This window comes from Lonchura striata, chromosome 8, assembly GCF_050655825.1.
Source record: "Lonchura striata isolate lonStrDom1 chromosome 8, ASM5065582v1, whole genome shotgun sequence".
In the NCBI taxonomy this organism is placed as follows: Eukaryota; Metazoa; Chordata; class Aves; order Passeriformes; family Estrildidae; genus Lonchura; species Lonchura striata.
This window is the reverse complement of record NC_140710.1, coordinates 31,136,329-31,162,072: the sequence shown is the minus strand read 5'-3', so window position 1 is coordinate 31,162,072 and position 25,744 is coordinate 31,136,329. Positions and strand designations below refer to the sequence as shown.

Genomic DNA, 25,744 nt, shown 5'->3' with positions numbered 1-25,744 from the left:
TTCTGTTTTATTCAGCCCACGTCCCTTTCTGCTGGTATGGAAAGAAGATCTCTGGAACGCTGTCTTTCCTTGACAACATAATTTCTTGCTCTTGGTGACACATGCAGTAAATAATCTCTGACAGTTCCTCACTGGGGAAAATCTGACTACTCTACTGAGGGTCCCACTCACAAAAATCATTCCTCAGTCTTTCCAAAATTGTATTCTTCTTCCACAAGGCAAGTACCAAGTGGGAATACCATAAAAAAGCCAGTCCCTACACATGCAGTGATACACAGACAAGGAGCCCTCCTGGTTTATCCATGCTCTACTTTCTCCCTCACTGCAGTTTTTATCTTCAAAAGCGCTTGCCCACCAATTCACTCTCTCTGATACACTTGTTGCTGGTTTTAAGAAAGTGAAGCACACATCACATTAAACCTCTCCAAACCTTTACCTCTGCTAATTAAACAAGAAACCCCAGCACTGCTTGGACACGTTAGTCCCCTGTGACCCAAATGGGAGAGCTGGAGGGTGCACATTCTGAAACAGACTCTCAGTGCTTAGCCACCCCACAAAGCAGCCTGAAGGTCACTTTTATTTTTAATTGGATTGAGAATCCAATTCCAACTCCTTAGCATCCAAGTTTGCTCCATTCATTCTCCCTGAAGTGAGAGAGAGCTCTGCAACCTGCACTGTACACACCTCTAGGAGCTATGGCTCTCAGAATCTGCTGGCACTTAGGAAGAACCAAATCATGCAGAAGTTATTTAGGACACCAGAGCTCACAGCACAGGTTTAGATTTACATACATTCCTGTCCTGGAAGCTGGTGGAGATCTACCTCTCAAGACACTGATATTTGCCTCAGAATTTCAGGCAGAAAAAGAACTGCAGGCACCAACTGCATCCATGCACACCCAGACACAATCTGCATATTCAGACCCAGACACAATCACCTCCAGGTTTGACCTGAGAAGAGCTAACGTGCTCTGTCAGCTGTTGTGTTAGATCATGGGCTAAGGCAGATTTTAAAAAGTAAAAATCCCACACAACAAAACAAATCTAAGTACAACACTTCGATTCAAGAGAATGAGTAACAAAGAAAAAAATTTACCGGAGAACAAGGCTGGTTGCCTGCAGGAAGAGTATCTTAAAATCTACGGTAAAGTCATAGTTGGCAAAATTCAATAGATCTGGTAAACATCAAAGATAAAATTCAGCAGAATAATTCCACCAAGCACCATTAAAAGAAAAATGGGACCAGCAGGGTTACCAGTGAAAAACAATGCCAGGCCTAATAGCACTGATCTACCAGAAGCAATTTATTATGACACCAGAAATAGCTATTTTCACAGTGGATGCTTGAAATGAAAACTTTAAAGCTTCTTTAAGTCTTGAGCTATAGCAAAGTATTCAACCAGCCAGCCAAAATAGCTGAAGGGAAATAGGAAGGCCACATGTGGAACTAATTACTCATGTAGAGGCTATGACAAAGAACATTTCTCCAGACTTTTCATGGGGGCTTCACTTTCAGGAAGTAACTCTAATTACTGTTCAAGTCTCGGCAGCCTGCATGCCGCTGACAGTTCCAAGAAAAAATGAACCTATTTGCCCTTTTCTTGGTCTGAAATGCCAAAATAGAAAAGCACAACTAGAGTCATTAAAAAGAAAGAAAATAAGCACTGGCTTATTACACTAGCTTCCTGAGCAGAATCCTTTTTATAAATTCTGTTTTTCAGTCTTCACAAAAGAGCAAATTCTGCATCTACATTAACTCGCTCTCTGTTGGCTGCAGTGAAACTGTACATCTTGACTTTTTACAGCTTTTCCATACTGGGGCCCACTTCCTGCCCAGTTGAAGAAAAAAATCTGGCCTGAAGATGAAATGACTGCTTAACATTACACTAAAACATCTGGTACCATTTTATACACAGACCCATGTCTGAGAGCAGGCAATTCTAGCGGTCTCACCAGCGGCACAGTGCATACCCAAACCTCCCCAGGGTGACATCATCCCATATATGGACTCTCAGGCCCAGCCCTCCCCCTTTTCCTGGTCCTAAATTCATTGCCAGATCCCCAGTCTGCTGCAAATGTGCCACGTCAAGACTGGAAATCACAGCACTTCAGTGTGTTTCAGTGAGTGCTGCAGAGTGTGAGAGAGAGCCGAGCACAACCCGTGATGCAGGAAGGCAGTTTTTCCCCGAGACTAAAAGAGGATTTAAAATAAATAAATAGACGCGTCCGGAGATCCTGCTCCGTCGCCCCAGTGTTCAGACTACCTGTTCAGGACAATGCTGTTGTACAGTAGTCTGCACATTGGTTAGACTGGGCAAGGGAAAGCGGCGGCGTGGACTATTGGGGACGCAAGTTGCTCTTGCCAAGGAGAAGACACTCATTGCTCCTTTCAGATCTCATATCCAGTATTTTTCTTCACAGGTTTTGCACACTAGGGAATAAGAAACGCTAAGGGACACTGTGAAAAAGGAGGACTGCAGAATAAAGCGGGGAAGACATTCTGGTAAGGCCTGCTTTGGAAGAACACCTGGCCTATGACCTGGCGAACCTAGGTGACTCCCCTCCCCCTTCCTCCAGTCATCACTGCAAGAAAGATGGAGCTCTGATGGTGCACTAAAAGCCATGCAAGAAATGAGAGAGGTATATTGCCTAGAGGTACACTGCCTAGAGAAGTGTACAACAGTAAAGCTAAAGTCGATCATTTCTTTTTTACTAATTTTTTAAAAAAATTTAAAATAAAGCTTTATTCCCAACAAATCAAAAAGGTAAATTTAATTTTTTTTATCCTTGAAGCTGTTAGTATAAATATTTAAGAAGTATATAATTTTTTTTCTTAGGCTTGCTAGAAGTATGTATTCTGAATAGCTCCTGTTGTGATCTATGATCTGAAGATCAATTTTTTTAAAAATTATTTTTGCTTAAAGTAATAAAATACTAGAAAAGAATGCATGAATAATAGTTTATATTATTGTAAAATATATTATATCACCTCTGGGAAAATTGTACTTAGTTTTTTATATGCAGTTGAAACTTCTTTGCAAGTAACTTATGCTAGATGTGGTAATGAAAACTGGGAGGGAAACTATAGAAAAACTAACTATTCCATGTTAGGCTTCTGCCATGTAGAATACAAAATCTTTGATTGTCAGGAAAAATTACCTTTTAAAGTTCAGGATGTGATGAAAAAAAAAAAAATCACTCAATAAATAAAAGGGAAGAAAGAGCTTTCCAACCCGATACCTGGCTGGATATTGCATGGGAATGATCAGGACCGATTGATTGCTGCCGCTCTCATGTGTACTTTGAATTGCTGATAATTCTTCTACCATTCCAAATGATAAGTTACTTTGTCCTGAATCCCACTGATAAAAATGGAATTTGTAAACCAATGCAGAAGTTTGCTTTGGTGAATTTCCAGCTGTCCTGGTAGGGGAAAAAAACCCTCAGGCTGAATGAAATCCCCATGGACAAAATAATACAAAAAGTCTGGGCTGCAATTTGATACCAGCCGAACTCCAGAGTCAGCTCCCCTAAAGTTAACAGTAGTAGCAAACTACTGCGACCGGAAAAAAATCCCACCTATATGGTGCTCATTATTGCCAGGAAGGCTTGCAATAGCTGTACTGTAAAAAGAAATAGCATAAATATGCAGCCATTAATATTATAACCAACTGATTTTGCAGAAGGTGCTCTGTATTTTAGACAGCCTTTATGCTATAATTTCTTTATTTAAAAAATCTGTATATTATGCTGACCTTTTCCATCGCTCCTTCAATAATCAATAAAGGAGCTTTTGGGGAGAACTGGTCAAATAGTGTTGGTGTGATGGTGCCTGGACTGGCTGCCTTAAAGCTTACAAAGCAAGGACTAGCACTGTCATTTCCCTCTGCCTCCCAGCAAAACTTTTATTTTAATCAAAAAAAAAAAATTAAGATATATATATACACTTGTAAGTTATTCAGCCTCTCTTCCTTTTTTTTTTTTTTTCAGAAGATTATTTTTAGGATTCACTTAGTGGAGTTTAATCCATTTTAGTATGAGTAGATGGAATTTTTATTCTCATTCTGCTTTAAAGCGGAGTTAGAACACACATATAAATGTGGTTATTAAGAGAAAATCTGAAGCAATAGGAAGAAATTAAAGGAATGGAACTAGAATCAAACTGGCATTAATATTTCTCAATCTTTATGTATGATTGTTGTCTTAGGCATCACAAATCTTAAAAGTTTTATGACTTAGATTCTGCTTAAACAGTAGAAAAATGTTTCCAAATTTTGTAAAGAAACTCACTCAGTTTTGCTTTCAAGGGGAATATGATAGTTGGCAATTTTTTTTTTCTCTAATGCTTACTTTCAAAGCTACTTTTTTTTTTTTTTTTTTTAATTCTGATCTAGAAATTAAGGAAGGAAATACTGTTATCCAGGGAATAATAGGCTCTCCATGAAAATAGTGTTGCAGATAGCCTGTGTTAACTTTTGCTAAATAAGCAAGGACGATGGAAACACATGGAACGAGTGTTTCTCTTATCTCCAGCCCACTATTTGCATTAATCTTTATTTTAAATGACCTTTCTGGATTTAGGAAGTGATTCCCCTCCCATACACCCATGACTCTTCAAAGTTACATTTTTAGACTGGAAGGCTGAGATCGAGGAGGCCCCCTTGGCATGGGGCTTGGAAAGGAGGCGGGGGGGACATGCAGAGTGCAAAGCAGCCGATACGGAAAGAAAGGCTGCATTGTTAGCAATGAATAAGGAAGTATATCGACCTCAGCTCAGTAATCAAAACATTTTCAAAGTCAATTAAATGATTCTGTGGTTCTTAAAACACTGCTAGTTTAGTTGAAACAATTTCTAGTTGATCATAGCCACAGAGAAGAGATTTCAATAATTGTAAAACAAGATGCTTTAAACGTGCATATCAACAAACACAAATAGGCTGCATATAAATATTTCAAGAGAAAAAAAAAAACAAAAAAAACAAAATACCACCAAATATTACTTTTTTGTAATAATAAAAAAAGAAATTAGCAGGACCCAATGCATACTAATCATGATGAGAGTTCTTTAAAGCCAGGACAATACCAATGCTTAAGCCTGTTGTATGAATGGATAAATATTACTATAAAATGCACATTAAAGCCAGTAGGAACATTTAAATAGGTGAGCGTTTCAATATAACAGACTTTCCTTCATCTTTAGGAAGTGTATTTTTTTAAGTGCACTCAAAAAAATTAAATAGGGAAGAGGAAGAAAATATTTCAAACCTTTTCTGACCATTCCTTTAATGTTAAAAATAAAAGGAAAAGAGAGAGAAGGGTGGGGGAAAGTCAGCTAACTTTACAGAAATAAATATAGATCAAATAAGTATCCAAACGTGAAGAAACCTAGTTACTTAAAAAAAAAACCAAAAAAAAACCCCAAAAAAACCATGTCATTTGCCATCTTTCTGCCTTGTCATTTAGCTGCATGTTGTCTCCTGTATGACCACTGCCAGTGCTATTTAGTGCATCTGTATTTTCAGAGCATGAAGATACTGCCACCCGCCCCACGCTCCTTGCCCCCCTTCCTGTACTATCACTGTGCCTCCAGACCACCCAAGCATCATTTCTAGATGGAAAATATTATAACCAAAATAGCAAAATATCTGCAGAAAAATTCCAGGCTTCTACATAGAATGTTCATTATAATCTTTCAATCAAAATCTATTAAGTAGATTGGAAAATGAAAAGCCCTAAACTTTAATGTGTTGGGTTTTTAAAATAATATATTTTAATCAAGAGCGTAACTTTACTTTTATTTGTAAAAGGCTTTGTTTCCTGAACTGTACTTTATTTAGGGAAAAAAAAATCTTAATTGAAATACTATTAAGGGTCAGGATTAAACCCACAAAAAGACAGGAAATGCCAGAGTTAAGAATGAAACTTTCCTGAATTATTCTACTGTAGTTCTGTACTGCATTTTACACAGCATTGCAAAGCAGTATCTAAAAATAACAGCCTTCCCTTAAATAAAGAGTCCTGATCACAACTGGAGGGAATACATATCTCAATTCAGTTTCCAAGGTACCAATATTTAAAGTCAGGTCCTTAACATAAATTTCTGTAAATATAATATTGGCAATCATGAGATTTTTTTTTTTTTATTATGAGTATTCTAAAATATTCTCAAGTCCTTTACTGACTCAGTGTGTCAACCAGACACAGCACACAAAAATGTTAAGCCCTTTAAGCAAGTTAACTACAGTTCAAAGGAATTTCAGTTTTTAAATGAAAATCAAGTGGAAATATTACTCTAGTCATGTCTAGCAGCATCCAGTGAATTAACTGAAGGGAAAACAAACTTGCCTCTGTTAAGATGTAAAGCTTTTTGCTGATTCTTTGATGAATTCTCCTTGTGTACAGTTTTTAGAAAGACAGCACAAAGTTTCCACTTACGATTTTTCTCCCAGCACAACCTCCCTTACAGTTGTTAACCAAAAATCTATTCTAGAAAATCCATACTTCTGCTATACTAATATTCTGTACTATAGGTTGCCAACAACTTTGACTGTACAATTCTTTATTTCAAGAAGGACCCATAACACAGAAAGTCAGACTTATTTTCTTCCAGACTAAAGATTTTTCATTTTTTTAGCAACTAAATGCAGGAGTTAAATCTGATTAAATCTATGAAACAATCAGTGTATTATATCTATTTTAAAAATACTTATAATTTTCCACTTCTGTTTTTCTTCAAAATGGTAAAGCAGGCAGCAAGAAATGGAAAGTTAAAACATACACTTAAAATTTTACTTTTAGCTATAAAAATTTAAGTCAGCATTTTATAAAGACAAAACATTTAATGCACTGGAATTAATTTTTCGTCTCTGAATTAATTAGCCATTTTTTGTGGTTGATTCATTTATTTAAAAGATCTTATTCCACCTTGTTACGTTCAAGGAAAATTTTATTAATATAATTTATAAACTTAACCTGCATAGTCAATTTGTATATTAACTGAAATGCCTATTATTCTTTACAGCAAAATTATTAGAGAAATAACACCTGAATAATTACATATTGATGTATTATTAGTTTAATATAAAACCTTAGCACTATCTCCACCTTTAATCTCTGGTAATTTATAATCAGTTTTCAGGCTGAACTCAAAATTGTTTGGCTGCTATTCTGAATGGGGTATGTTTGAGAAGGGTTTGAAAGCACAACTTTGTTGATTACCTATGGTGGCACTAGCGAGCAACAGAGATTCAAGAACACCCTTACAAATCAGAAACATTTAATCTGTAGAGAAAATTAATACAATTATTCTTTTCCCCCTTTAAGGTTCCAATGGGTTTTATACCTTCTGAAACAATACCCCAGAACTGTGTCAAATCTCACTGCAAAGTCACAGTCACTGTGTGTAGAGACAGTGTACAGAGAAAATTCAGCAAAGCAGCACATCTTGTGATGTGAAATGATGGTATTTACATGCTTTTGATCTTTAGCATAGTCCATATTTGACAGAAAAAAAACTTACTGAAGTTTTATGAGGCCCATTTATCTTGTCAGAAAGTACAGATTTTGAGACAAAGCAAAATTTAAATAGCATGCAGACCAAAATACAAAAAAGAATGTAATACATGTACAGCTATCACATATTAGAAAAATCGAACCAAAATGAAATCAGTTTTCTTTCCAGCACATTCTCTATAATGGGGTTAATGTGTAAGTTGCAGCCTCCATTTATACAGAAGGATCTTTATTTTTAACGTCCCGGATTATTGTACTTATCTGCTCCTAGAAAATATGCACTGTATAAACATATCCTTTATCTTGAACTTCAGTATTTCTGTGCTTCCATGAAGAGTAAAAACATCTGGTTAAATTACTATGTGTGAGTATAGTGTGCAGGCAAAACCCTGTACAAATTGCATATAAAATAAACCACGACTTCAGTTCTTTTTGCTTTTCCAAACGTTCAGTGTGAGCAGTCTGTTGAAATTGCATCCCTGATATGTGTCAGCACAATGATAACTCATGTACCAAGCTTCTTTTCTGAATAAAACCAAGTTCTGTTCTTGTTCTGCAGCTGCCAATGTTTTAAAGTTTAATTCTGTTATGTGTGTTCCCCCCTACAAACACCCCCTAAAGTGGACTGGCACAAAGTGTTGCACAGCAGCGGCGATGGCTCCAAGGGACTGGCTGGACGGAGTTGTCATGTGTCTGCCTGTCTACACTTGCTGTGCAGAACATCCTCTCACCTGTACAGCAGGCACAGACAGGCAGTCGCATGACAACCCAGCCTGAGGGACAGCCGCCAGTGGGACCCCGCTCTGACAGCCCAGAGCATCTGCAGCACCAGCTCCAGCCAAGAGTCGCTCTGGACCTCAGACGGCCGGTCAGTCACCAAGCCCAGAGTCAAAGCAGCACTGCCTGTCAAGTACAATAAAACCCACTGCTGAAATTGTTACTGTGCTTCCTATAGTACTCTTTTCCTAGTTGTTCTCACGAGCTCACTAACAGTAAGTTGGATTTATCCGCAGCCCTGCGGCACGGCCGTGTGTTCTGTCCTCCCGTTTGCTTCCCAGGCATTGCTCCATTCCTGCTGTATTAAACCCCCCAACATTCCTGCTCTCCACAGAAGCCAAGAGCAGCTTATTGTGTGGCAAGTTCATTCTGTAAACATACACAATGTCAGACCTTAGAGGAAACTTCTCCCCTTTCCACTCTTCCACCTCCTCCCTCATTTTTGTAAGTTCGCTCTCAAATCTCACATCATTTTACAACTGGGAACAAACTGTTAAATTATAATACAAACTGCATCCATCACTGATGTTGGCAATAGTATCATTTACTATTGAAACAAAATGGAAATATTTTCTTTGGAAATAAGACGACAGGAGATTTTTCTCCATCAATGTAAATTTCACATTTTTATAAATTCTAATCCTAGAGTCCAGCTTGGCATCCTCAGCACAGCAATAATGCCAGTGAAATCTCTGGATGCTTTAGAACGAAGAATAAAATCACATTCTATGACTGTGCACCATAACAATGCTACACCACTTTACAAATGGTATCCATACCTTTACAGTAAAGAGGTTTTTTTATTCACGAGATAGAATGACATGCCACATTCCCAAAATCCATTTCATCCTAATGCAGAAGTGGCTAATTCACAAACATCAGATTTGCAGGTTGACTCCCAAATGAACCTTAGTTAATGCTACTAAAAATATAGTCAAAACTAAGAGCTAAAATGCTTAGATTTAATAATTTGTGTGTGTAGGTATGCCTTATAATGCTTCAGCTAGGATTACATGGAATACTCTATGAAATAAATCTGTATTTGTGAGGTCACGGAGTGTGCTGATCTTGCACTTGTTTACAGCAGCCTTAACGCCAGTACACAGCACTTTCCTTGCTTGGTTTTTAAGTAGAAAAGCACAAAGTCATGATACTGGTCACACAGCAAAGTTACAAACAGAAGCAACTGCGCGCAGGATCAGAAAGTATTCCATGTTAGTTCTCCCACAACTGATACTGTAACTGCTCTAAGAACACTGTTCAAACATCAACCTGGCATTTCCAGAACTGCAAGTCTAAAAACCCATTCTTAAGCACTGAATCCCTCTCATCAGGAATAAAATCCTAGTGTATGTTTGACAGACAAAACCATGTGAAGAAAACAATTGTTTCTTTTCTAGTACTGATATTATACAGGAAAATCTGAAATCTTTTGCCATTAGTAACTTGCTTCTAAATACATTGTACTGTGGATTTATCACTTACAAAGCTGCACCTCACAAAGGCATTAGCATCCCTCTAACAGTACTAGCGAGCCACCACTAGTGATTTTGATCTCAGAGCAAATTCCAGACTAGAAAACAGGCTCAGCTTACACTAGAGGGGGTACACAGCCCTGGAGGCCCCAGCAGGCACTGGAGCTTTGCAAAGCACATTGTCAGAGCTCTCTGGTACACAGCTGCTGCAGCACTGGCTACAGGCACAGAGGGCACAAACTCCTCAGCATGGCAAGGGAAGCCAGGTGAGAGCTGACCCTGCACCTTCCCCAGCTGCCAGGGAAAAGCTCCCGACCTGCCCGGGCAGGGGCTGGGGGCTCTGAACTCCCCACGACCTCGCAGGGCACAGCCAGACACACAAACACAGGGATCACATCTCACATCACCAGACTGCACACCTCACGGGGGGGAAACACCCCCACACAGACACTCCAGCCAGCAGCTGAGGAGTCTTACTGATTTTTCAGTCTCACTGAGAAGGACCAGTACAAACAAACAAACAAACAAACAAACAAACAAACAAAAAAAAAAAAAAAACAAAAAAAAAAAAACCAAAAACCCAAAACAAAACAAAAAATAAATAAACAAAAAAAAAACCCAAAACCAACCAACCAAACAAAAAACCCAACAAAAAGCATAACTTCATAAACTCTTTTACAGAACAAAATAATCAAATTATACAGCTAATCTGTACTTAAGGAGCAACTTCTTTCACCAGCAGAACATGGAATAATACTCTACCATTATCCTTTGCAATTATCTTCTTACCACTCTAAGAAACTCCTGAATGATCTCCCATGGCCTGAATTAACTACTGACATTTTCATGACCTTCAAAATATAACTGTTTGGCAATTAAGAGACATTATCTTAAAATATGCATATGGAAATCACACAGTGGCCATTTCCTTCTGAGTACTTTCATGAGCTTCCCAGGTGACTCTCCCCAGCAGATTGTCAAAACTATATATTTTTGAAGTTGCACAGCACAAGATGTACCATTAAGATTTTCAGGAATTTTTATATTTCTCACTAAACAAAAATCAGAGTTAAAAAAAAATAACAAAACTACCTAAAAATATTGCCACAGTTCATCTTGGATGCACCTCCAGCTGCTTGAGATAAAACAGCAGGTGTGTAAGTTTTGCCACATTGCTTGTTTTAGTTAAGCCTTTATCTTACCTAAGAAAACTGGTTCTAGTAACTTCAAGGCAGATCACAAAAAAACAAAAACTTCAAATTTTCTAATTCATAAAGTCACTTCTGCATATTTTTCAAATTCTAGCAATCTGAGAATAAAATTTCCGCCCTTGACATCTGTCCCTTGGCGCCTCCCCTCTGCCTGACATGCACTGTTTTTTCTGTTACACTAAATTTGAATCCCTTTAAAACTTAAATAAAAGGGCAAGGGGCAAAATCCTCAAGATTAATCTAATTTGTCCCTCTGCCTTAAAGTCTATCCTGAAATAGCTATGGACTGGGGGAAAAAACCAATTTCTGAGCAGCACAGTTGCACCCTCAGCAGCATTACTGAAGGAGTTCCACATCCTGGATTTGCAGGACTTGGGAAAGCTCTCCCTTATGCACTGCAGGCCCTCTCCCCAGGGCTTCCAGAGAATCCACTGCAGTGAAACACCACGGTAGTTTAAAGAGAATATGAATTTGCAGAGTCCCCATCAACCTGTTTTGTTGGGATCAACCAGTGTTTTGATTATTACTTAGCATAAGATTAAAAGATTGAGTGATGCTTTAGAGCTTTAAAGCTTTCTCTTTACCTGTGCATCTTCTATCCATCTAACTGGTTCACCCTAAAAATCAATAATTTCTTACTAAAATAATTTAATTTTTTTAGGAGGGGGGGGACCCAAATAGGAAATAATACTTTTTTTTTTTAATGTAGCCCTACTTTTCTACAAAAACCAACACAAACCTTACAAAAATTCAAAAAAGCCTTTACCATAAATCTGATGGCACACATAATCCTTTTTTAACCTTCAAAATACTGCTGGAGTCTTGGATAAAATGTATCACTATACACACTGTTGAAAAAATCATTAAACAGAACAGACAAGTTGCCTAACAATACATTTAAGGTGAGCAATGTGGATGTCTTTTTCTTTATTTCCATATTACTCACCTCAGATTTACTGGTCACCCATAAAGGTGCATATTTTGTCAAATTTGAAAATCCACAGCAAACAGCTAGAGAACTTTGCAGATGGGCTTTTCATCCTCTCAGAACATAAGACCGGAGAGCAGCTGTTTTCATTAAATCAGTTGCTGTAGTTACTTTCAGAAGTAAATTTACCCAGATAATTTATGATCACCTTGAAGTAGATGTACAAGATAACCCAAGCAAGGATAGGACAATAAGCAGAGTATTTCAGAACATCCTGGGACTTTCTCCTTTTTTCTTTTTTAAAGCAATGTGTGGAAATCACAGGAAGAGAAGAAAGAAGTAAAACCAACAAAAAATACCCCATACCACACCCTGTGTTTGTTATCAGCATTTCAACAGAAGTCTTAGACAGTCAGCATTCTCCATGAGTCAAACCAGAAATTTAAATTAACACAGCTAAAATCTTAAAACAATCTCTCAGTTCAGGTTTACACAAACTAATTAAATATTTCAAGTTGATACCAGAATACTGTATGAATACTGGGGTTTTCCCCAACAGAAAAATGTTCTTCATTCCTTACCTCATCATCTTTATACCAGGACAAGCTCTCTGCAGTCAGGACGAACCAGTATTCCTTGGATCCTCCTTTCATGATGCCAATGTTGTTGATGGTGAGCCAGCCTTTCCGGATGACCTATGCAGAGGTGCAGTCAGGTACAAGTTTAGTTCATTATTCACTTGACAGAGTTCTGTTGTTGCATTCATTCTTTTAAATAAAGATTTGCTAAATGAAACACAAACAGGTGCATTTTTTCAGTCTCTGGGAAATTCAACAATTTTTGCAGCACTCAAAAAAGAAAAAAATAACAAAGTATTATATTTTCAGTCTAAAGGTTGGAGAAAGAGAGAAGCCTACCTATCAGAATGTTTTACTTCAGCAAGTGTAAGTGTGATAAGGATCAGGTAAGCTTGAAGATATTTATTTGCTGTATATGAACACATTGTGAAAGCCCACACAACTTAATCTCTGACTACACTGTTCTGCTCTAATTTTTAAGGTCATCCCTAAAGGTGGATACCAGGAAAAGCACCTAAATTCTGGTAAAGTGAGTGGCTTCTGACACATACTGAGGATTTTCAGAAGTGGCTATATGAAGTGACAAAGGGGAGAGGTCTTCTAAATTTAAGTTAAAATGAAGGCAGAAAGATATAAGGTGAGGCATGTGAGAGCATTTTCTTCTATAGAAGAGAAAAAGAAAAGAGGGAAAAGAAAAACCTTAGGCAGCAATAAAAATCAGGGGGAAAATAGATAAAGCAAAACTTTGTAACATAGATACAAGCAAAAGATGAAAGAAACAGATGTGAACATACCTATAAATACTAAGACCAGGAGGCTGCATCATGCACAAAGAAAGGGGGACAGTAGAAACCTAAGAGAAATGAGACAACTCCCCAGCAGAAGAGTATAACCATGAAAATTCATTTACAGATGAGATGGAAATTTTCAATTTTATTGGAACAGCCGCTGTTGTCCAATATAAATGAGAAAGCAAACATTCCTTCCTATCATGCTCTGAACAAGACCGCAGAATCCTCCCAATCACAAATGCAAGGAACCTCAGCTCTTCTTTCTCCCCACAGCAACACCCTTCACTTGCCAATGGAATATTGGGACACAAAAAAGTGCTCAAAGAAGCCCTTCAGAACCCTCTCAACAAGCTCCACAGACACCGACTTGTGTGACCAAACACGAGTTTCCTCTTGTATTTAAAGAAACATGAGACCAACGTTCCTCTCATAAGGCTTTACAAAACCAGTAACTCCAATACCAACAACTCACCAAAGAAGAACATTGCTCACCATCTATTCTTTGCCATCTATAAAAGTTTCAGAACCAGAATTCACTCCTTTTCTTCCTGGATGTTCATGCAAGCTCCTAAAAAAAAACAGCTTTGGTTTTGCACAGGTTAAGGGACTGAATTATATTTGTGAACTAAACCAAAGAAGTTGCACCTGAAAAGCAGGAAATTGTATGGAAATGCACATAATCCAAGAGTATCAGTTTCATTTCAAAGAAGATATAAAACATGTTTTCCCATTTACTACAACCAGGCCGGCAGTGTAAGAAAAGTCCTGATGGTCCAAACACAGGCTGTAAGTTTTCAGTCTGTAAGAAAATCTCTAAGAAAGCATTGATTTGGGTCTGAAACCACAGTAAGGGATGAGAGAACAGGACATGATTCCTGTAAAGAGACTCAAGGGTATGGCACAAGCAGATTAGATGGAACAGTCTGTTCCACAAAGATTGCTACAAAAGTGGGTCAGGACTTGTAATATTTGTGTTTATTATGGGGGGGGAAATCTAAGTGGAGAGGGGCATCAGTGAGTACAAACACCCATGGATTGCTTGCCTAAGTGCAAGCTAAGGGAAACATATTGATAAGAACGTGATTACACATCAAATCCTCATTTTATTTGCCATATTTATTGAAGTAAGTTTTTAACAGGAAACATATAACATGTATATACTGCCAGTGTACTGTCCTTCAGGCAGCTGCCACAGGACAAGCTGTGGAACCAAACTAATTCTGTTTTTTCTTTCTGCACTGAACTATAAAAAAGCAAAGGGAAAAAATGTTGGGGAAAAGCAACAAAATTATGGTTCTGCATTAATTTGAACTTAGTTCTGCAGGAAGCTATATTAGTGCAGCAGACTAAATCCTTCACAACACATGTTCCCATGCTATAAAGAAGCTGAAATAAGAGGCTGGGAGAGAGGATGCTGTTGAACCACATTGCCTGCAATTGAAAATGCCACATGACTCCACACACAGGAAGCCCAGGCAGACTGGCCAGCACCTGGTTTGGAGAAAAATGTTTTTGAGAAATATCTCAGGGAAGGTAAAAGATTTGAACACAGATGTCAGTAAAGATAAAGAGGTGGTTTCTAGAAGCAAACAGGCAGGAACACCTAAGCAGCAGGTTCAAGAACCTTACAGGTGACAAGCACTTTAAAGGGAAGGAGCACTCTCTGCTTATTCCATCCTCTTCCTCACCATTACCACAGGTTCTGTAACAGCTGTAAAATAAGAGTCCAATTTTCTCAATTCAACAAGAAGGCATTTATGATAGAGGTCTCAGAGCAGACCAAGCCAGCATTTTAATAACTAAACTATACAGACCACTTAAGAAGCAACTGAGGGTTTCAATACTTCTAAGGCAGGAATTGTGTCAAGCTCCAGTGCAGCACATCTCCCCATAAATGTGCAACCATCACGGAGTGTGGACAGAAACAAGGTGACTTGCAAGGACAATCCCTGGTCACTGTCTCATAAAGGAAGGAATTTGCCAGTAGTTTCCTCAAAAATCCTGTGTACTGAGGATTAGATCCAGCTGTCATTCCCACACAACCCTGCAGAAGAGTAGAACATCAGCCTGCACCAATATTCTGGGTGTGTGTTTTTCATGTGAAATTTCTAGACTTGTTTATCTATACCCCTCTGGGAAATCTGGACTCTACAACAGGTCATAACAACCTAAAATACTAGGAAGCTGTTCCAGGGGATACCAAGAGGGAGATGAGCTCAGCCCATGTCCTTTTCATTTAATTTTCCCATTTCCCAGGCACACTCTGTTAACTCCAAAAAGTTACACTTACAGAAGACTCAACATCAGTGTTGGATGTAAAGGAGGAGATGTTGGATCAAGGTGTAATGCAAGAAAAAGTGAGATAAAGGAACATAGTTTCACTTTCCAGAGAAGCTGAATGACACCTTAGACTATGGCCAAATTCTCAAAAAAAAAAAAAAAAAAAAAAAAAAAAAAAAAAAAACCCAAACAAACCCTCAAGCCATATTTTAGAAGTCCCCCTACACAGGCAATAAGAGGGTAAGACACTTCTGAAGTTCAGAAAACTCTGAAGGAGAGGTATTATTTTGGAGTTTTTTAAACTGTTGTGTTAACTATGTTTTATAGCACTTCAGCTTGAAAAATGAAAGCACTGTGTTTCATTATTGGTCTCACTAGTTCATTTTCTCATTGGGTTGTATCTAAGAGATCCATTTCACTATTTTCTATGATATTTCTAAATGTCATTCTGTGCAGAGCGGATGTCAGTGACATAAGTTATGAACCTCAGGAAGGTGAAAAACATGGGCACAGCCAGAAGCTCCTGGAGACAATATTCTGACCGGTAGCTGGACTCCATGCACAGGATGAACAAGAGATGACACAGTTCCTTCCTTCAGGATCCTGATACCTAATCTGGGTGACTGAAAAATGAAACTTGGAGCCTCTCAATGCACACGAACAAGCCAGAAGGAAATCACTTTCTCATAGTTCAGCTGCACAAAACCCAAGTCATATTTGTTGTTCTTACCCTCCACCACTTCATGGATAAACAGGAAAGCAGGATTTGACACAATAAGCACATTTTATATATTGCTGCATTACTTTAATTACATTAAATCAAATAAGGCATTTGTAAAAGAAATATATTGAAAGAAATGGGACACTTTTGATTCTCTAAAGAAGTATTTGAAGGATGACTTCAAGATAAGTGAGATACTTGAAACTGGGCAGAGAGAAACACAAGAGTGAGAATCATGAGACTGGACACTCCTCCAAGGAGACAAGCAACAGTAATTGTTAACGTAACACCATTAAAGTTGTGTTGTGTAACTACACTGAAATAATTCTGATCCCAGAACACAACTCCCAGTACCACTCCATCTTCCAGCCACTGTCATTACAACATGTGCTTCCAAACAGTAAGCACATTGAGAAAATAAAAATTACAAAAACTACTCAGGGAGGTGCCCTTAGAAACTGCTGATTCTTTGTTTTCAGTCATGAAGATCCTCACGCTACAGAAGCTGTAACGTATTAGAGGGGAAACCTAATCTAATATTTCACTGTAATTTGCCAAATGTCACAGCATAAACTGATCAGATCTGCTCTGATAAGGAACACAACCAAGATCTTGTGACATTGGTTCCCTACAAATCACTGCACAATATATTACATAACTTAAAAATAGTGACAGAGCCTGAAGTCCTAAAAGTATGTCTGCTTTAAAGAAAAATTTAGTCTTTACTGGAGCAAAGCTCTTAGGGGTAAAAAACTGAAATATACTTCCAAATATAGCTAAACAAAAACTGAGGTATGTCAAACATGAAGGGATATTAACCTAAAAAAATAGTTAAAGGCTATTTAGAACAGCAATACTCCTCTAGACTTGATGAAGTGAAAATTGAAAAACAGCAGGTCTCATGCCGCTAAATTTTGAAATATTTTTGAATGTGTTAGCTCATAGGCACCATGATCTTTCATAGAAATACTGACATTTCTTAACAGAATAGCTCTGTTATGATTTTTCATGACACTTCACTGACCATGGCAAAAGTCTCCACTTCCAACTGGTTGCTTAAAAAAATTGTATAAGCATTTTTTTCCTGGGTCATGCATGATAATAGGATTTAAGTATATCTGAAGAAAAGAAACAGGAAAGTATGCTACAAAGCAGGATTAAAATAAAAAAAAAAAGAAAAAAAAAAAAAGAAAAAAAAAAAAGGGATTACAAGGGGAAAAGTTACTTATTAGGACTATAGGCCAGCTGATAGGGTCTGAATGCTACTTGTGTCCAGAAGAAATTAACCAGATTAATCAGATGTAACACTGGAGAGAGGCAGGTCAAACAAACCCCTCAGACCTAAACCTCCACATCACCTGGACAGTGCCTTAAAACTCACAATTCATATTAAGCCCCTTCTCCAATTACAGGGCTACTTCAAGGACAGCAACAAATTTTGCTACAGAAGCAAATCACCTGTAAATTGTATATAATCCTCTATAATTTGAGTGTCTTGCATTCTCACACACATCAATTGGGCACATGGAGCAATGGCACCCTCATCTTTAAAGCTTTATCATCAAGGGGAACTTAAAACATTGAATTTTAGTCACCAAAACAAATCTCAGCATGCAACATACACAATTAAGAGTGGGTCAGCTTTCAGGAACCAAACCCTGCTGGTGCAAGGTTTGCAACCAAGCATTGCACTGAGCAAATGAGAAGACAGACTAACCTGTGGCTTAAAAAGAAACTTTGTGGAGTCAGGTCAAAACCTCAGGCGGTAGCAAAGAAAAGACAAACAAAAAAAGGCCACAGATTAAGCATGAGAGGATAAATTAGTAGTAGAGGAAAAAGGAGAAAAACAAGCTAAGAGGAATTTGCATTACTGTCCAAAAATAAAGTGTTGCTGTGCTCATCTTATTTTCAAGATACACAGAAATAGTTAATATCTACATCATTCCAGCCCAAAGCAAGCTACTAAAAAAGAAAAGCAAAGTATTACAAACGAGCATCCCACTATTTTGGGAAAATTCTGTGATCTTGATCTCCCCAAGGGGTTCAATTCAACTGCTGCTAAAATCAGTGCTGCCTAGTCCTTTTTCCATAACTGAACTTAAGTTTACTTTAAAATGATAACTAATAGAATTTGATGATGTGGCAACAAACTGAAAAAATGTACATTTTTATCACAGATATTGCCAAAGAATAAACACTATACAGACATTTATTTCTTACACTTTACTATCACTGAACAGGTAGTAACTTGTTATAAAATTAACTGCAGTTTAGACAATTAATTCTAATTAGTAATATTAAAGACATTCACATATTTATTTACTCATGAAGTGGAAGGGTTAGAAAAGAGTGTCTGTGATATATTGATCCTCCTGGTGCTATGAAGAGAATGTTAACAAGGCTTTAAAGTATTAAAAAGGCTTGAAAATATTCATTCATAAAATTCATTTTTCAATCCAAAGTAATTCCTTGACATAAACAAACCACCAAGAACAGCACCTGTATCCATAAACAGCATGTACATTTACACCAGAGCTAATATTTCCTTTTGGTTACCAGAAACTTATTTGCCCACATTTCAAAGACAGGTTTACTATGAATAGAGGCACTTATATCAGATAAATCTGCTTTCCAGTTATATAATAAAATAAACACCAATTAGTCATTTTAGTTTGAGAAACGTGTTAAATTATAAAAATATTAATTTAATGCAAAGTCTTCTACAATATTTTAAGTTATACTAGTCCAGACTGATAACAGCAAGTTAGTAGCAGTTAAGTGATGAACTGCAATTACACTTTGTTGAAGTAGTGTTACAGACAAGACAGCTTAACATTAAATAGTTCAGCAGCAAGTATTCAACAAACCAATGAGTTAGAGACAAATTTTGCCCTCTGAGAAGCTAATGAAAAAGCAACAATAAAGCTTACAGAACTTAGCTCGTACAATTTGCCTTGAAGGCGGTAGATTGGTTCCCTGAAATAGCAAATTGCAAAAATGAAATTTTATTTCAGAAACATTTTCTTGTTCTTTTCAACTCCAAACAATCAACTTACAAACATCTGTTTATTATCTCTACAATAAAAGGTTCAGCAAAGTCCTTTATACCACAAGTAACCAAGTTTCAACATTGAATTTAAAACACCAAGATTTTTCTTCACTTCTTTAGAGAGAAAACATTCACTCAATTAAAAAATCATTCATTTTATTTGTGTATTTTTGAAGAGCCAGATAATTGGTTGCTTTTCCTTTTATGGGACACTCCAAAGTGATGACAGTCACTGTGTTTGACACATGTTCCGGCACAGCTAGATAAGAAGGAAACCTCTCCTCTGAGGGGAGAGGCTGCTCTTTGAAGCCATTGCAGTGTTTAGACCTTCAGGGTTTTTTTTTTAATTTTAATCCAAATATCAAAAATGCCGCTCATGCTGGTCAGGCTGTGGGGAACCATCACATCCAAGAAGTTGCTGGATTATTTTAAGAAATATCCTGAAAATAATTAGCAATTTCTTGGAGAGAGGAAGAAATTGAATTTCTAGCCCCAAAAATATGATTACAGCTCTTGCCAAGAACTGTTGTCTTCAACAACAGCAGAATAGGAGACTTTCTGAAATTTCAGGTTTATCGCTTGGATCTAGACTCAGTTGTCACATTTGAAAACCTTGATCAGGAGGTGAAACCTCCTGAGCATTGTTTGACCAAATTGCATGTGAAAACATTAGGAAGATATTCAATACTGGTAATTCTACAAAATTTCATCATCTTATTTTTACTACTATTTTTAATTTCATTCTCAAGTATGTAATAATTCCATAACAATTTTTTTTCTGTTTAAGACTTTGCAAAAACCTCAAAGTTTGCAGAAACCCTCCAAATTGTAGCATTTTGCATATTTTCATCTCATATTAAGAAGAGGACTGATCCTGACAAGTACTGAGAACCCCTGACCCACACAAAAGCAGAGAATGAAGGCAGGCTCAGGAGCACGAAGCACTTTGCAGAATCAATCCCATATTCTTAAGTGACAAAAAGAAACAAATAATTTCATTAATGAATTTCGGTGAAGATACTAATTAACCTGAGAGCATTAACTACTTATTCTTTGTTTATTTTGAGAAAAGCCTATGGTACATAGTCAGCAACTGTGTGATGTCAGCTGAAAGGTTTCAGAAGATGTAAAGGCAAATCCACATTTGCTCCTTCACTGCAGTTCAGCTGTGAACACATCAGGAGTAGCAAAACACACAAAGCACACACAGGCAAGTACTCACCAGCATTTGGGATTCTGAAATTCACAAGTTTGCAGTTAATGACAAAACACCGATGTGTAACATGAGGATTCGAGGCACTGAACAGCATGGGAGGGAAGACACTCACCAGCAGTGCAAGCAGCAGCAGAAATGCTAAACAGCAAATGATGCTAACAATGGAAGTCAGGTGGTTTTGAAAAGTTCAGCAAAACAAAGCAATGAGGACACATTTATGTATGTTTGAAGCAAACAAAGGTAAATTATACACTTAAAACAGAAAATGCAGCCAAGAAAACCAAACAGCTTGGATTAACTTGCACATGCCATTATCCATTCTCTGTTAGGTGCCTACCTGATTTCCCACTGCACTTTTGTTAACCTGACTGCTTCTTTGTTGGGCACTAAGGGAAGCAGAGGAAAAGAGTTATGCTGAGGAAACTTGAACTAAGCCAGTTCCTGAGGAGCAATTTAGCAGTAAGTTACTTTTGATTCCAGCAGAGAAAGCTAGATTAACACAGCAAAAGAAACACAGGAAAATCATTGCATATGTATGCATATTTCAACTGCTTTTCTACCTGATATTTGCCTGCTAAGGACAGAAGGGACATGCACAGCAGACAGCTCCTACCAATCATCCCCTTTGGAACAACAGCCTTCTTGCATTGGTAAAGGTTACTAAAAGCACAGAGAAATTATGGCTCATGTGGGTAACTTTGGAAACATTACCCTCTATAAATATTCAGAGGAGACAAAAAGCAAACCATTTCTGTTATTTAGAGCAGTACAACAAAATCCTCCCCTGCTGGAGGCTCCTTAATAGCTTTGTCTTGACAGTTTGCTTTGGATATTATTCTAATATTTATATGCACTTTGAGGGTGTAAATATAACCAATAGATTAAGCCTTCATAAAGCTGGCTCAAGGCTGAAATCTTGTAAGAATAGAGCACATTTGAAATTAAACCATATTTAAAATATTTTGCTCAATTCTTGAACTTTGGTAATCCCAGCTCCTGAAACAAAACACACTCTTGTCTCAAAACCAAACAAGTTGCCATTAATTCTAAAATCATTTGCATTATGTGGCGGTTTATGTTAGGCCACAGAATTAAAATATTGCTGGAAACAAGAAGAAAAGTGTTCCAAGAGCAGGCTTTGGCTACTCAGCCAGCAACACTTCACTGGTGACAGGAAGTTTTGTTTGGATTAGATTATACCATTTCACCAGGCATTGATTCACTGAAGACAGAAGCATCCATATGCCAGCAGCTAGAAGGCTGCTCTGACAGAGAAAAGCAGAGGTGTGCTTGGATCAGAGCCTGTGGCCAATCCTGCTGTTTGGTGCACAGCTCCTGCTCCAAAGAATGGATGAAGCACCCAGCTCAACCCATGTCCAAATTCTGATCCTGCCCTTTGGACCACACTATCAAACCAGCAGTCCACATACTGTCTGGGAGAAGATCCACAAGAATATTTATTCCACGTGCCTACTCACTGTGTTGAGCTTGATAATCCTGATCCTTTTGACCAAACAACACTGCAGGTCCCTGGTGCATCATCTAAATTTTCTTTTTTTCTTAATTTTATCAACTTAGAAATGCTAATTATACCATTAACATCACACTAAGAAACTCAGGCCTTTTAGAAATAGCCCAGAAAATGGTCCTCTATTTCATGTTCTAAATACAAATCAGATTGAAGCATGTAGCTGTTTTGAGTTATAGCAACTGGAAACAAACCCAAGCCCAGAATTCTGCCATTTATTCTGCCAAACAAGACAAACATTAATATTCTAGGATTTTGCAATTTTATATCTGTGCAAATTTATTCTAAATACTGGCCTTGTTAAATCCCACTCAAGACAATTCACATTGTACCTGCCTCAGGTCCTGCAGTGCTGCAGAGTAGTTTGTAATATCTTGTGCTCTCACTCTTATGACCAAGGTTCACAGGACTTGCACTGTTACTGCAGCTGCATGAGACAAGGGGCTAGAAGGGCTCAGCAGAGGAAAGGAAACACCAAAGAATTGGGGGACTCTGTAGTCCAGGATGTTTGGATACTGCAGAAATCCCTGTACTACACAACTTATTTCATTTTCCAGTTCTAACGTAACTGCTGTAACAAGAATACAGTTATAGTTTCAAATTAGTATTTTCTCCTGTTTGTCTCATTAGTGAATATATTTTAAATTCTTCTTTGTTATCCAAATTTTCTCTTTTAGTTGAGCAGAAGTCAACAAGGCTACTTTCCTTCCCATCTGTTCCAACCTAGAGAAACCCTTGCTTAAACTTACCAGTGAACTTAAGCCAAGAGTCACTTGTTACCTGCTTACGCCCCATACACAGTACCTGGGGATTTCCAGATCTCAGCTGGCAAAAGAGGCAGCAGCTTTCCCAAGAAATTGAACTTGGGAACTGCAAAGACACAGCAGCAAGGACCATGGAGGCTGCAGGAGCAGCACCCATGAGAGGAATTTTTCCAGGGGAGAAACATAATGAAATAGCTACAGATACACCTGGAACTCCAGAATCCATTACTATAGAATATGGAAAGTTCCAACTTGACACAAGGAAAGGTCTTTTCATAGTGAGGTGAGGCTATTGGAACAGGCTAGTATACAAAGGCTGGAGAATCTCCAATTTTGGGAATTCTTCAGCTCTGATTGGACAAAATCCTGAGTAGCCTGGTCTGAACTCAGCACAGACCCTCCTCTGAGCAGGAGGTGGGACTATGTGACTTCCCAAGGTCACAACACACAACATGAATATACATGGAGTGTTTTTAGCAGCCTTTTTCCTGTCAGAAAAGGATGAGGAGTAGTAAATAGCAGGCAGGTTGTTATCTTGACCTCTAGAAGGCCAGCCACCATTCCTACAACATCCTGTTATTTGTCAAGAGAACTGATAATGATATCTAGGACCCACAAACAATTCTAGAGAAAGTTGCTCAAACCAAACACACAAACAGTGCCTGGCTTTGCCTTCTCTCCTCTCAGCTTACTGAACTCCACAATTTAAATCTTCAAGGCACACTGCCAAAGATGTGCACCTTCCTTCACTGTGCTAACTAGAATTGGCCACGCTCAAATACATACCGTGGTGCCAAAATTTGTTGCCAGCATCTCACACAGCCAAAACCTGTTGGGATTCCAATCACTGTTACGGCAAATATGGCATGAATGTGTCTGAAGGAACGTTCATTCTTCAAAGAGTGAAGACATCTTCAATGTTTTTTACTAGTGTCAAAATGTTGGTATGAAGTTCCTGAGGCACAAATTGCTGGAAACTGAGGGAGAACATTCTGGAAAATATTCTCACAGCCTTTTCAATTAAGTGAGGAGAACGTCAAACCAGGCCCTGCAGGGCATCCTGCTACTATTATTCTCTGCAGCCAAACAGCAGGCACACTTACAAATTCAGTGATCCATTATTCTGAGCAAAACTGTTTCACACAGAATCACAGCTCCTAAAGTATGCGTTAATAACAACGTGGAAAGACCACCAGTAACCATTTCTGTGTCATGAAATGTATGTGACTCCAGACCAAGACATAAGCTCCAGCTTCAGTGACACCAGACTTGTGAACTGGGTGAAGATTCCCCTGCAACTGGGACAGACTTCAACATTGTATATATTCAGAAAGAGCATGGTCCTGCATGTTTGGGACTCTGCAGCCTGGATCTTCACTATCATACTACAGGACTTGTGTTCTGAACATACCAAAAAATGCCAAGCAAATAAACAAAAAAGCCTTACAGTGTCTTTTTAACAAAATTTCCATGTACTTACTTTGCAAAGCCAATGAAGTCTTCATGGTTGGTGTTGATATAAGAAACCTGGATATCAATAAGCAGCAGCATCTATTATGGGAGACAGGAGAGCAAAATAAGATGGGTAAGGTGGAAGAGAGACATTGAAGAAAAGGAAGGAAGAAAAAAAACAGAACTCGAGTTTTCTGCATTACGGAATATTGTTTTCGTAATTGTTCAAGCCAAAAGCAATATTTTCTAAATTCCACTGCTTCTGTTTCCGTGCTTGTTTAATAAGTTAGACTACAGAAGTCCTATTCCCTCTTCCTACTTTTTTCCCTAACAGACCTCATTTTTCACCTTCTTGGCCCTTGCCCATTCCATTAAGATCAATCACACACAGGCAGAGAGAATTTTAATAATTATATAACAGATTCCAGCTCTGCATTTTGCAAGTTAAGCAAATTCTGCCTATCAAAAGTATTCCAGCCAAGTCAGCAAGGAACCTAAACCTTAAACCTAAAATCCAGGTATGTACACTTTCTTTATGTACCACAAAGAAGTGATAAGTAATCCAGTCCTGGCCCAGAAAACATCCAGTTCAGCCATTCTGGTGTGCACATCTGGATTGAGATTGACTATCAACAAAATAACATAATGATTTGTTTACTTATCACTTGTCAGTCTTTCAGCAGTCCACAGAGAATTTGATTCAACCTTGACAATCTAACTCAGCAAAGAACTTGCTAAGATATTAGTAAAAAATTCCCCCCCCCAACCTCCAAGAGGCTTTGGAATATGCATGAGGGTGCACTTCACCCCTGTCTTTTCAGACTTTCCATTTATCAGAGAGAGAAAGGAAAGAACCTATTGTTACCAAATGGTGGCATTTGATCTCTTCAACCTTATTTCTGCACAGTTCCTCAAATACAGCATCACTCCCAAATTCCTCATGATTTCCGGAAGATATTAGAGCCTCACTTGGACTCAAATCCCCACTATGTTTTTGCTCTATCTCTTACCTCTGAAAACGCTCTCACTAATGTTTTGATTTATTAAGGATAACTACCAGCATCATAAATAATTATGTAAATGTGACAATAACATTTTCAGTCAATTTTTGGCATTTACAAAAAGCTCATATTTTGTTCTTTATTCTGAGAAATAGTCAGGTATATGCATACAATGAAGAACAGGAAAATAAAACTCAATTATTTTAAACAACTTGTATTTTCTCCAAAAGTTTGAAATTACAGTGTTCTGACTAGAACTCCCTACAAGTACAAGCCTAGCTAATAATTTTTTTTTGTTCAATTGTTTTATGACTACATTTGCAGCACAGATTAAAGCAGCAGGATGTGCTGCACAACTCCCTAATTTGCACAGGATAGGACCAGAGAGCCAGGAGTCCAGAACAGCTTAGGAGCTCTGCTGAGCTCTTCTTCCCCAAATATATCTGTTGTCACACTCTGCAC

At 37.9% G+C, this 25,744-nt stretch overlaps 1 protein-coding gene across 10 annotated transcripts in view; it reads right to left on the bottom strand.

Annotated features, from left to right (window-relative positions):
• Nucleotides 1-25,744, bottom strand: part of DNM3 (dynamin 3) — a 175,353-nt gene that overhangs the window by 108,652 nt on the left and 40,957 nt on the right. For 7 of the 10 annotated variants that reach the window (XM_085586847.1, XM_021545816.3, XM_021545817.3 and 4 more), the window contains exons 12-15: nucleotides 24,310-24,380; nucleotides 20,875-20,923; nucleotides 19,219-19,248; nucleotides 12,484-12,597 (exon numbers count right to left, since the gene is read on the bottom strand). In XM_085586847.1, the coding sequence (XP_085442973.1) occupies nucleotides 12,484-12,597; nucleotides 19,219-19,248; nucleotides 20,875-20,923; nucleotides 24,310-24,380 (264 nt within the window). Of the gene's footprint in view, nucleotides 1-12,483; nucleotides 12,598-17,989; nucleotides 18,008-19,218; nucleotides 19,249-20,874; nucleotides 20,924-24,309; nucleotides 24,381-25,744 lie in introns of all 10 variants that reach the window. The other 3 variants (XM_021545819.3, XM_021545820.3, XM_077785251.2) reach the window with 2 other exon arrangements.